This window comes from Sapajus apella, unplaced genomic scaffold (assembly GCF_009761245.1).
Source record: "Sapajus apella isolate SASKATOON/1434 unplaced genomic scaffold, GSC_monkey_1.0 scaffold71, whole genome shotgun sequence".
Taxonomy (NCBI): domain Eukaryota; kingdom Metazoa; phylum Chordata; class Mammalia; order Primates; family Cebidae; genus Sapajus; species Sapajus apella.
Genome location: NW_022437011.1, coordinates 955,206 through 968,319, shown reverse-complemented (window position 1 = coordinate 968,319; position 13,114 = coordinate 955,206). Strand labels below are relative to the sequence as shown.

Here is a 13,114-nt window from a genome sequence, read left to right as displayed (position 1 = left end):
AGGGAAGGAAGAGTTATGAAGGTACAGATGAAGGTGGATGAGTGGCCATTGGTGGAGGCAGACCACTGTGTATACTGCAAAGGACATCTTTAGAAGCAATGACCCAGGATAAAAACTGGTAGAAGTCTAAAAACATTTATATAATGGTTCTGCGAATATGTATATAAGAAGCTCAAAGCAACACCTCTCATAGATTATGGTGAACTAACCTGCTAAGAGAGTTTAGATTACTTCACTTAAAGAAACGGAAGGGAGCATGCCCCACCAACTCTCTTAACTCCACTCCTATCTTTCGGCTGTAGGCCATGCTACTTAGTGTCTACATGAAACCAAACAAAACACACACTCAAGCTTTGTCTGCTTTATTTCACTACATTAAGTTAAGCAATAAGGCAAAACAGTAACCTGTGATTCATAAAGATCAAGGAGTGCCTCTCCTTCCCAAAAGGGACCAAAAGGGATGTTTCTTCACAAATATGCATGACACTTAGCTCATTATGCTGATAAGCACTTCCAACAAAAGACGACGTTAGTGGGCGAATCAAATAACAAATCCAGATTAACTTAGCCTAAGTTTCCAAAACTCTAGTTTCATATGCTAAGGAGAACTAACTTTCCCATGGTGGTGCATACTGACTAGCATTAAAATTTTTGCACCTCATCTAATATAAAAAAGGCAACAAATACAATTCCTAATTCACCAGCTGCAGGTGTTGAATCACGTTTACAAACGCGGAATACTAGCTTGCACTAAAACCTATCTCGAGGAAACATTACACCAATGGCTCTGTTATTCTTCAAGTTAGTTTGGCTTCTGAAGAAAAAAAGTTTACAATCAAAGTATTTTGTGTTTCTGTGTCATACAGGAATATAAGACACGTACTTCAACATTATTACTTTTGGGAACAAATACCAGCTACCTGCCATAAACATATGACATGTGGGTAGTCTATGCAAACGTGTAAACATATGAAGGTATTCTCTACTTTGATGCCCATTTCCTCCACTGGCAAATATGCAGCAGTGACTTCACAGTAAGCCCTGGCAGGTAGTGAAATAAAAATCCAGGACTCTGTGGGGTCAGAACAAAAGCTAAACTCTTTCTATAGTCTGCAAATCTGTAATTACTCATTCCTGTGCTCCAACTCCTAAGAGGCTAAACCTTATATCTACCATAATGTTAGAGATGAGTATTTTCTTTCTTACACTGCATCACATATATTACTCTGTGGGACTATTTCATAAAATTGGCTAGACCTTAAGAGCATGATTTAGTATCTTTTACAAGCTTCCTAAATATTTAAAACATTTTCAAGGGAAGCTTACAACGACTATCTCCCATCTATATTCTACATTATATTTTATCTTTAATTATGTTTTTTAACTCAAGACTTAAAACAAGACCAAGGTAAACCGAAAATTTATCTTTTCCTCAAGTCTCTTGGCCACTTACTAACAATACGTTTACATAAAACACGGTGCAGCTGGTGGTCTACTTTGTCAAGTTTCATTTTAGAAAACATCATAGAAATAAAGGTTAGCAACCCAACTCCAGGATACCAAGTGAAAACAGCATGTCTGCTGTTAGGCCACAGTTGTGGGCTACTTGCTTAGCTATTTTATGGTTTACAATCAAAATGGTCTTATTTGACTCACCATATGACAAAAGTCTTAAACTTAGTAAGGGGCAAAATTCTTAATATTCAGTTTTGGATTCAAGAGATTATAACAGTTAACTCCCCCTTCAAATCAATGGAAAGAACGCTAGTTGCAAATACGCTAAAAATTTAACCTTTAAAATGTTTTCTGCATTCCAGAAGTGAACCTGTCCACTCAGGTTTTATTTGGGTTCTTTTCCAGGTCCCAAATAGAACTTACTGAGTTACAAAGGCAGAACAGAGAAGGTGTAGTAAGACAAATAAAGATCGCCCCCCTGTGGCAGCATTAATCCCTGGGTGTTGTGGCAATATTTAAAACGAATGGAATTTCCTACCCCCTTGACATGACATGTTATTGCTTGCTTCTCAAATTCTTCTTGAAAGGTCCCATATTTTACCGGGAAAAAAATTAAGACAACTAAGTTAGTAAGTGTCCTGTGTTTGGTCAGAAAAAGAGGGCAAATGAGAGTGCCTTAACAACTTCATAGGCTGTTCCAATCATCATAATACTAAAGATGATGTGACGATTCAATTTTTCTGTTATATAGAAATCTACGGCAAAACGGCAGCCATTACGGCAAGTGAAGGGATATGTTTTAGACTGTTAGATTATATTTAATGGAATGCAGAAAGCAGTTGGTACATTGCCACCAATGCTGGATCATGAATAGCAGGTCCACCTTTGGGTTATCATTTAAGTTTCTTCTGTGACATTGTGATCTTTTAGTGAGATCAGATCAAGAGTCAGTACAGTACAGAGTTTCTCAGGTGGTAAATACAATGCCACTCCAGGGAATACCCATCCCCTTTCCTGGTATGGAATTATGCTGTTGTTATTCAACGTGCAGGGCTCAGTGAGGGAGACTCGGACTCACTGGTGTCAACAGCGGTAAGAGCAAGAGGAACAGAAGTTACCCTGTGTTCCCAATGCCTCACTATGCTCCCACTTTCCTAGCAATAGAATTCTGTAGTGCATGGGTACATCATTATAAACAAGGCCTAATGAAGCAGCAGCTTCCACATTTTAAAGCAGGTTTATGGTGACACTGTCCTTTGGGATCTGCCCTCCAATGGAACCTTTTAAGGAAGCAGCGGGCCCAAGCTAAGTTCCACAAGCTGGGTGAGCCAGATGACTTCTGTGCCCTGGTCGCTTTCTTCAATGGGGCGAATGGGGGCTGCCAGGTTTTTAAAATCATGCTTCATCTTGAAGCACACGGTCACTTCACCCTCCTCACGCTGTGGGGTAACTTTGATGAAAATACCCACTTTGTTGGCCTTTCTGAAGGCTATAATGCTATGGAAAGAAAAAAAAGCAAGTATTAGGTAGATAAAAAATCAGCCAAACCACTAAGACTTACAGTAAAAGTAGTCTTTCACCTTATTCTTTCCTCCAGCACACACAGAAAACCCATAAACACTTTGTTCTTAACCTACCAAGTATTTTTGTTTTGTATTTTTGAGACAGAGTCTCGCTCTGTCACCCAGGTGGGGGTACAATGGCTCAATCTCAGCTCACTGCAACCTCTGTTTCGCGGGCTCAAGTAATTCTCCCATATCAGCCTTCTGAGTAACTGCAACTACAGGCATGTACCACCACTCCTGGCTAGCTTTATATATTAATATATATTTTTTTTGGTAGAGATAGGGTTTCACCATGTTGCCCAGGCTGGTCTCGAACACCAGGGCTCAAGTGATCTGCTCACCTTGGCCTCCGAAAGTGCTGGGATTACTGATATAACCCAGTGCGCCGGCCATATATTTTTCTGTGAGCTTACACTTTTCTGCTTTTTTAACCAATACAGACACTACACACTATTCTATAACTTGATTTTTTTCACTATGTTTATCACAAACGCCTTTCTATGTTGGTATATATAGATCATCTACATTCTATGTAATGGTTGCATAGTATTCAATTATGTATTTACCATAATTGGCATATACTGAGGTTGCTGCCAATTTTTCTCTATTATAAACAATCGTGCTGCAAACATCCCTTTATAATTACCTCTGTGCAAATGTGGTAATATTTCTACAGAACATAGACTCATACTGTGGAAAGTTATTTATTTTTACTTTTTAGAGACAAGGTTTTGCTCTGTCACCCAGGCTGGAGAGCAGTGGCACAATCATTGCTCACGGTAGCCTTGACCTCCTAAGCTCAAACGATTCTCCTGCCTCAGCCTCCCAAAGTGCTGGGATACAGGCATGAGCCACCATGCCTGGCCATACTGTGGGAAGTTTTAATAACTCAATGCTTTAAGGGAAATTTTGGAATACTATAAATCAGAGTGTTTTTGTAAATAACCTATGTAATTAGGAATTGCAGCATAAAAATGTCTCTTCATTGGGGTTTCCATTTCAATTTCCCCTCATTTGTGCATAAAGTTTGTGCTTTAATAACTTGGTTTCTGAAAGTAAAAGGGCAATGAAATAGACAGCATCTGTCTACTATCCAAATGATCCAAATGATACTCAGTTACTCTAAGAAAGGTTACTGGAATTATACATTCATATATTTATACAGTGTTAGTTTCTAGAAATCTGAAAGTTCCATTAAATCTAATGTGAAATATAATGAATTCAGTTTGTAATTACTCTAGCACGTAATCAGACTGAAATTTGGTAACTCAGACAATCTTTCCAGAAGTATACCTTGGCTTAACACATTTCTGTACCTAATTAATTTAAGGACTCACATAAAGCAAGGATTTCGGAGAATGCATTTTGTACTGTACAATTCAGTACATTTTGTATTACAGTAACTAACCAAACCTTTGATTTGTATGAGTCATGTAAAAAAAAAAAAACTCATATAGTTTAAAATCGTAAAAAGGAAAATGTCAGTCTTTCTTTTTGTCCTTAATTTCCCAGGCAACCATTGATACCCGGGAAGCTTTTCCCAAATAAATTTGGATTTCTGGTCCCTAGCTAGACCTGCTAAAAAAAAAAATCCTCTGGGGTTGGGGTCTGGAATGTTACAGAATAAACAAAACACAACACAACACTTGACCTGGTGCTTTCTGAAGTTAACCCACATTTGAACCTCCAGGGTTCAGGGGATTTTCCTGTCTCAGCTGGGATTACAGGTGTGTGCCTCCATGCCTGGCTAATTTTTGTATTTTTAGCAGAGACAGGATTTTGCCATGTTGGCCAGGCTGGTCTCGAATGCCTGACCTCAAGTCATCTGCCCGCCTCAGCTCCCCAAGTGCTGGGATTACAGGAGTGAGCCACTGTGCCTGGCTTTATTTTTCTAACCTACGTTATATTATTTCTTCTCTCCAATATCTTGTTGAGAAAGCTTTTGATCATTCTGTTAAAAACCATAAATGGGCCAGGCACAGTGGGTCATACCTGTAATCCCAGCACTCTGGAAGGCCAAGGCAGGCAGATCACTTTAGGTCAGGAGTTTGAAACCAGCCTTGGCAACATGGTGAAACCCCATCTCTACTAAAAATACAAAAATTAGCCAGGTGTGGTGGCGCTCACCTGTAATCCAAGCTACTTGGGAGGCTGAGGTAGGAGACTCGCTTGAGCTCAGGGGGTGGAGGTTGCAGTGAGCAGGAGATTACGCCACTGCACTACTCCAGCCTGGGCGACAGAGTGAGATTCTGTCTCAAAAAACAAAACAAAACCCGTAAATGTTCTCTGTGCCAGTTTATTAAGCTACTGTTTTTCAGCTCCAGTACACCTCTCTCCGTTTTGCACTGTGATACAGGATTCTGCTCAGACTGTTTCTGCTTGGTCGGCTGGCTCCTTGTGAGGTTTCGTCAGTAGCAGGCTCTAAAGGGAGACTAGAAGTCTGGAGGAGGAAGGGTCTTGCTCTTCCTTTAGAGATTCCCGTTTGCTTGTGGTCCCTGTTCCCTATGGGCATCACTCCAAAAATGTCTTTTATTTTTTTTTTGAGACAGAGTCTAGTTCTGTTGCTTAGGCTGGACTGCAGTGGCACAATCACGGCTCAAAGCAACTTCTGCCTCCAGGGCTCAAGTGATCTTCCCATCGCAGTCCCTTGAGTAGCTCGGAGGGACTACAAGCACGCGCTGCTACACCTGCCTAATTTTTACAATTTTTTTGTAGAGACAGGGTCTCACTATATGCCCAGGCTGGTCTCAAACTCCTGGGCTGAAGTGATCTTCCTGCCTTGGACTCCTGAAATGTTGAGAATACAAGGGTGGGCCACTATGCCCAGCCCAGCAATGCTTCTTGACCCAGGAAGTGGCAGTATGCAGTTGATGTTTTCCAATTCTTGTATAACCAGTTTCATCATGCCACCCCTCCTTTGCCATCATGCGATGCCAGGACCAGGCAGGCAGCGTTCCCCTTCAGCTCACCGGAGGCCTGAGTTTCAGCTACGTGGAGCTCCTTCTTTAATTTCTAAATTTTAATCATTCTATTTCCCTTTGTTACCGCCACCCTAGGGGTGGTAGCTGCCTCATAAAATAGCTGTCTTTGAAATTTATTCCCATGAAGTAGCATAAAATTGCTACTTTAGTGTTCTTTTTCACTTTTTAAGTTATGCAAGTGAACAATTCTTTATATTAAATTGTCTGTTCAAATTATTGAAATCATTCAGCCTATAGACTGAATTATCTGATGAACACAGTCCCCAGTTAGTGGAAGGTTTGGTTCTTACTTTTCAGCTATTGGGTATGAGGGAGTAAAATCTATTAATTACTCTAAGGGGGTGGAGGTGGGAACAAACCCAATGATAAATCTATAGGGATAGAATATTGTATCCTCTCCACAACCATGAAACTCATATACTTAATTTTTTTTTAATTAACATGGGAAAATATATTCAAGTGAAAAACAAAGGCAAAAAAACTGTATTTACAGAATGATCCCAATGAGGGGAGAAATATCTGGAAGGACAAATACCAAAAATGTTAATGGTGTTTATCTCTGGTAGTGGGATAATTTTATTTTCTTCTTCATTGTTTTACATATATTTCCCCAATTTTCTACAATAATTATTTTTAGAAACAGGAAGAAAAAAGTTATTTTTAAAAATCCAGACAAAAAAAAATTGGATATATAAATGGGCATTCTGTATCAGCCAACTGTAGTATGGGGATCACGAAAAGATCACTTACTCGGGATCATCCTGAAAGTCTTGGGGTTCTGCCAACTCATCGTACTCTGCTGCTGCATCCTTCCCAGCTAAAACGAGCTCCTTGGGAGGCACCACCACCTGGAGAGCAACACAGAGGCCTGTCTGAGAAAGGACCAGTGTGACAGAATATAGCAAAGTATGACACTGATTTAGACATATGGAAGCACACAGCAAGTTTCAGGAAACATATGCTACTTACATGGAGTTTATAAGAACAAAGGTTTTTGTTTTTTTTTTTTTTTTGGGACAGAGTTTCGCTTTTGTTACCCAGGCTGGAGTGCAATGGCGCGATCTCGGCTCACTGCAACCTCCGCCTCCTGGGTTCAGGCAATTCTCCTGCCTCAGCCTCCTGAGTAGCTGGGATTACAGGCACGTGCCACCATGACCAGCTAATTTTTTGTATTTTTAGTAGAGACGGGGTTTCACCGTGCTGACCAGGATGGTCTCGATCTCTTGACCTCGTGATCCACCCGCCTCGGCCTCCTAAAGTGCTGGGATTACAGGCTTGAGCCACCGGGCCCAGCCCAAGAACAAAGGTTTTAAGAGAAAGGTAAAGTTAAGTGAGTACTTACTTCATGGGGTCTGCATTGAGGAACTGGGGAGAACATGAGGGGTTCAATTGTGTCTTTCATGTTTTATTTCTTAAGGGGATGGGGAGAAATGGGTGTTTGCCATATTATTTTTTATATTTTTCGATACACCTGAAATAGTCCATCATTAAGAACAACACAAAAGAAAAATACTGGTTCCATCACGTTGTTTTCTGACATGGTATCAGCAGATTCCTGGTACCTGATACATAAACTCACATGAGATAGTAGGTGTTTACGGTCATGGAAAAAAATTGGCATTCTTCAAACTTATGTAATAATTAGGCCGCAGCTTTGCTCCATCAGAGGTTAACAGTTAACAATGTCAATCAAATTTCTAATTATGGATACAAATGAGGGAGGGGAGGTATAAAGAGAGATAAAGACAAGCTGTGCTTATGTATCAGGTACTTATTTCTGTTTCTGTCTTATCTGAAGCTGCTGAGCTGCTTGTTAGTGTTAACAGAGAAAAAAGCAGCAAGGACCAGATAAGTGTTATCTGTCTTTGGAGGCAGTAAGTGAAATCATGAAAAAAGGAAAAAGAGAACAGAAATTCTCTAATAATATTATTTCAATAACAGCTAAAGATATAGGTATCCTTTTTAATCATTTTTATTATAAATATGATGCTGAATTATGAATCAGTAATACATGATCTAAAGAGAAAACCTCTTGTTCTAAAATTTCAAGTACTAAATGAATTACAAAGTAGCAAAATATAAAGAGGCCATATTACATTCATTCAACTAATACTGAGGGTCAAAATCAACCACTTTAGTATTTACTCAGTGCTGTGTTTTTTTGTTTTATTCTTTTTTTTGAGACAGAGTCTCACTCAGCCACCCAGGCTGGAGTGTAGTGGTGCGATCTCAGCTCACTGTAACCACCATCTTCTCGGATTCAAGCAATTCTCCCGTCTCAGCCTCCCAGGCAGATGGGATTACAGGCACCCTCCATTATGCCAGGCTAATTTTTGTATTTTAGTAGAGATGGGGTTTTACTACGTTGGCCAGGCTGGTCTCGAACTCCTGACCTCAGATCATCCGCCCGCCTCAGCCTCCCAAAGCGCTAGGATTACAGGTGTGAAGTGAAACATTGCACTGGCCTAGTTAGTGCTGTATGTGTACTCTTTGTAAGGTAGAGGAATCTGGAGGAAGCATACCAGCTTCTAAATGATTTCAAGCATATAATTTCTAAAAGGAAATAGTATTTCACAAGTGTTGAAGAATGAATGCATGAGACTGAGAGGCTGAAAGGGAATGTATATTAGGGGAGTCAGGATAGGAAGGAGGCATTCTAGGTAAAACAAATAGCATACACAATTCTCCAGTGTCAAAGTTTATAACCCACTGGATCTGTCTGAATCACAACCATTAATATACACAATTCAGAGAGTGCTAAATTTGAGGATCTGAAGGAATATCACACTGGAGGAACAGTCAGAAGTATGTCATCAAGGAGCTCTTATGCTATGCCAAAAATTTAGGCTTCATCTCAGTCAAGGGCGATGCTAAATGACCAGCACGCACAGAGTTAGATTTGAGAAGGATCGCCCTGGTGGCAGTAGAGAAGAAATGTGTTGAAATGGAGATGGTGGTGTAAAAATAGCAGGGTTAGTTAGGAAGTTACTGTCACAGTCCAGGTAAGAAACGATGAGACCTTCAAATAGGGCAGTGTGTTTCAGGATAAACTGAAAAAACTTAGGAGGTGGAATCAAAAGAACTTGCTGACTAGATGTGGAAAGGAGAGTGTGGAGTGGTTTTTTTTGAGACAGAGTTTCACTCTTGTCACCCAGGCTGGAATGGTGCAATCTCAGCTCACCACAACCTCCGTCTCCTGGGTGCAAGCGATTCTCCCGCCTCAGTCTCCCAAGTAGCTGGGATTACAGGCATGCGCCACCATGCCCGGCTAATTTTGTATTTTTAGTAGAGACAGGGTTTCTCCATGTTGGTCAAGTTGGTCTCGAGCTCCCTACCTCAGGTAATCTGCCCACCTCTGCCTCCCAAAGTGCTAGGGTTACAGGAGTGAGCCAATGCAACCAGCCGAGTGTGGAGTGTTTTAAGCCACTCCAAGCAAAGTGAGGGTCAGTCAGGCTGAGGCAAAATGCTCTTACCTTAGCAGTGCTATTGATATCATCAGGGTCCCCCTCCTCACACTCCAACAGAGTCACATGGGTGAGGTTCTCAACTGGATTCGTAAGAGTCAGGAGGACCTGGCTTTCCTGGGAATAGGAAACACATCTCAGACATTCGCCAGTTTCTTAGCTGCTATACCAAATATTTCACAAAATTACCATCCCCCCATTACTCCTGAGCAATGACACCCTACCTATACCGCTATGTCACTGTGTTCTCTACGTGCTTACTGTTACTATCTATTCTATTATCTATACATTAGAGTAAATTCTTTCTGGAGTTGCTGTCTCACTGAGGAAATGGGACAGATTCCACTGAAAAGGCCAGTAACTAGATCCGGAAATTGAGGAATGTTCATTATCTAAGTGATTGTTTAAAGTTAAAACTCTTGTCCCACCCAGGTTGACATTTAAGGACTGAAAAGGAGGTCCCCTCACAAATAAAATGTGGGAGCCACAGGCCAGTCAGATACATTAACAGAAAAAATGGCACATCAAGATTATAAAAACTTAAAAATTTTTTTATTATTTCTTTATTTTTGAGACAGGGTCTTCCTCTGTCACCCAGGCTGGAGTGCAGTGGCGTGATCATGGCTCACTGCAGCCTGGAACTCCCGAGCTCAGGTGATCCTCCCATCTCAGCCTCCTGAGTAGCTGGGACCACAGGTGTGAGCCACCATGCCTGGCAAATTTTTTATATTTTTTGTAGAGATGGGGTTTCTCCATGTTGCCCAGGCTGGTCTTGACCTCTTGGGCCTAAGCAATCTACTTTTCTTGGCATCCCAAAGTTCTCGGATTACAGGTGTGAGCCACTATGCTCGGCCTTATAAAAACTTTTTAAGACTTCTTGAATTGTGATAATCTGCCCTTGTTTGGTACTTTCTCTAGATAAGCAAAAAAAAAAAAAAAAAAATCTGACCATATAATAAACATTTATATTATCAGGAGCAGCATGTAAAAAAGAGCTGAAGAGGTTGCTGTAGAATATTCTACAATTCACTGGGGGGGGGTGTGTGTGTGTGGAAGGAAGGGGAGTAGATGAGGACTCCAAGGAAGAGAGGGGCTGTGGTACAGAAGAAATCTAGCTGATTCCTAGTACCTGAAACATAACATACAGGAGATCAAGGAGAATCTCCAGGCTGGAGAAGAGCAAAAGATTCCTGTGGGACCCAACATTCTCTCCTTATATTTTCCCCACCTATAATTTCAACTTAATATAATGTGTACCCTGCTCCTTCTCCCTACTTTTAAAAGATGCTGTTGTCAAGAATCTCAGTGTCCATAAATTTAAAGTCTCAATCCCTTTTTAATCCCAAACTGTCTTCTTTTCTATCCCTTGCTCACTGGATCCTGTGCCAAATACTCACACAGACATCCACAGACATATATGCACACATCATTGATCAATCCTTTTTCTTATTAATAAGCAAGGTACTAACCTTCATGTAGCGAAGATTGGGAATTGACATGATTCTCACTTCTGGAATATAATTGCTATGCATAAATAAAAAAATGCATTAATGTTCATTGGAGTCTCTTAAAATTATTACTTTTTTAAAATCTAGTGCAGTAAATAAAGGATTTCTTCATGTTAATTAGAACATATCAGAGAACAATAATTTTAATGAACCATATCATCACAGTAAGAACTTAAGAAAATACGTAAGACCAAACTGGTATGAGTTACTTCTGAAAGCTTGTATGTATTTCTAGTTTAAACTGCCCAGGCCCCGGACTAGCATTTATTTATCAAGATATTGCTTAGTAATAACTAAGGCAAGATATTTATCTCCTTGCGCCTTGGTTTTCCCAATTATAAAATAAGGAAAATAATGATATCTATCACTTGAGGTTGCTGTGAAGAATAAATTAAATAATACATGCAAAAATGCTTTGAAAAGTGCTTTGAACAAAGCTCACATAAATGTTAACTACTGTGCATACATTAATATAATACAATATCTATTGCAGAAACACTAAATGTCAGAGAAAAAAGTACATCTTAGAATTAAGGCAATAAGACATTTACAATTTAAACGAGCTATTTTTCATGGTGACCACCAGAATTACCTGAGTAACAATAGAAATTTGAGGAACTTTTGTCTTTCTTAATCTCAGAAAAACAAATACACACACATACAAATGCAACAACATTAAAAAGAAATGTAAGGACCCCACTTCTAAGAATTTGAATTCAATAAGTCTGAGGTTTGATGCTAGGGAATCTGTAGTTTTTTGTGGTTTTTTTTTTGAGACAGGGTCTTGCTGTTGCCCAGGCTGGGGTGTAATGGCACAATCATGACTCACTGAAGCCTCGACCTCCCAGGCTGAAGTGATATTCCCACCTCAATCTTCCAAGTAGCTGGGAGTACAGGTGCGTGCCACTGTGCTCAGCTAATTTTTTGCTTTTTTGTACAGATGAGGTTTCACTATGTTGCCCAGGCTGGGCTTGAACTCCTAAGGCTCAAGCGATCCTCCAGCCTTGGCCTCCCCAAGTGTTGAGATTACAGGTGTGAACCACACACCTGGTCTCAGAGCATCTGTATTAAGACAGCCAGGCAATTCTAAAATGATGTAAGAAAAAACCACTTTTTCTCAAAGCAAACTTAAGAAATTGATGCTAAACACAGGCTACCATTCAGTGTTTCTGTAATGAGTGTAATTCTTAAGTAAGAAAGGAGTTAATCCCAGATTTCACATGTACCATTTCTAGGTCTCTATTCCTAACTAATCATGTATTAAATAAGAGTAGTTAGAAAAATGAACGTAATTTATGGTGAGTTACAAGGCATTTGCAAACGTAATTACTCATCTGATTCAAGAATCCCAACAGGAAGGCATTATTCCCATTTCAGAGAGAAGGGAAGTAAGTTTAGACAAAAACAGTAAGTGACAGACCCCCACCTGTCCCTCCTAGATCTTTCTGACTCACCAGACATGTACTTCCCAATCTTTTTGTTTCCTGACTAATTTTTAATTGCTGCATAATATTCTACAGTACAAGTTATCTCAATTTAATCAACTACTTCCCTGTTAATGGTTAATCAGTTTGACACTGTAACTGTTTGTTAAACTGTTTGCAGCTTTTTGCCATTAAAATATTCTAACACACATCCTTGGAAATATATCTTTATATATTGGTGCTTTTGTTTCTACACAATACATTCCTGAGATGATATTGCTGGGTTAAAACGTCTATGTAACTTGTTTTGATATTCCCAGATGACTCTCCAAAAAGACTAGTAATTCAAGATCCTACCAACAATGCATGCATATATACATAAAAAAATTTACCCACATTCTCATGAGCACTAGATGCTAATTACTTTTTAAAACTTTTCCTGCCAGGTGCGGTGGCTCAAGCCTGTAATCCCAGCACTTTGGGAGGCCGAGGCGGGTGGATCACAAGGTCAAGAGATCGAGACCATCCTGGTCAACATTTTGAAACCCCGTCTCTACTAAAAATACAAAAAATTAGCTGGGCATGGTGGTGTGTGCCTGTAATCCCAGCTACTCAGGAGGTTGAGGCAGGAGAATTGCCTGAACCCAGGAGGCGGAGGTTGCGGTGAGCCGAGATGGCGCCATTGCACTCCAGCCTGGGTAACAAGAGCGAAACTCC

General features: G+C 40.2%; 1 protein-coding gene across 4 annotated transcripts in view; it reads right to left on the bottom strand.

Moving 5' to 3' along the window:
* Positions 1 to 346: 346 nt before the first annotated feature.
* Positions 347 to 13,114, bottom strand: part of DCTN4 (dynactin subunit 4) — a 43,259-nt gene continuing 30,491 nt past the window's right edge. For 2 of the 4 annotated variants that reach the window (XM_032250181.1, XM_032250180.1), the window contains 4 exons: positions 10,935 to 10,989; positions 9,475 to 9,582; positions 6,752 to 6,849; positions 2,380 to 2,952 (listed from right to left, as the gene is read on the bottom strand). In XM_032250181.1, the coding sequence (XP_032106072.1) occupies positions 2,739 to 2,952; positions 6,752 to 6,849; positions 9,475 to 9,582; positions 10,935 to 10,989 (475 nt within the window). In that variant the 3' untranslated portion in view covers positions 2,380 to 2,738. Of the gene's footprint in view, positions 2,953 to 6,751; positions 6,850 to 9,474; positions 9,583 to 10,934; positions 10,990 to 13,114 lie in introns of all 4 variants that reach the window. The other 2 variants (XM_032250178.1, XM_032250179.1) reach the window with 2 other exon arrangements.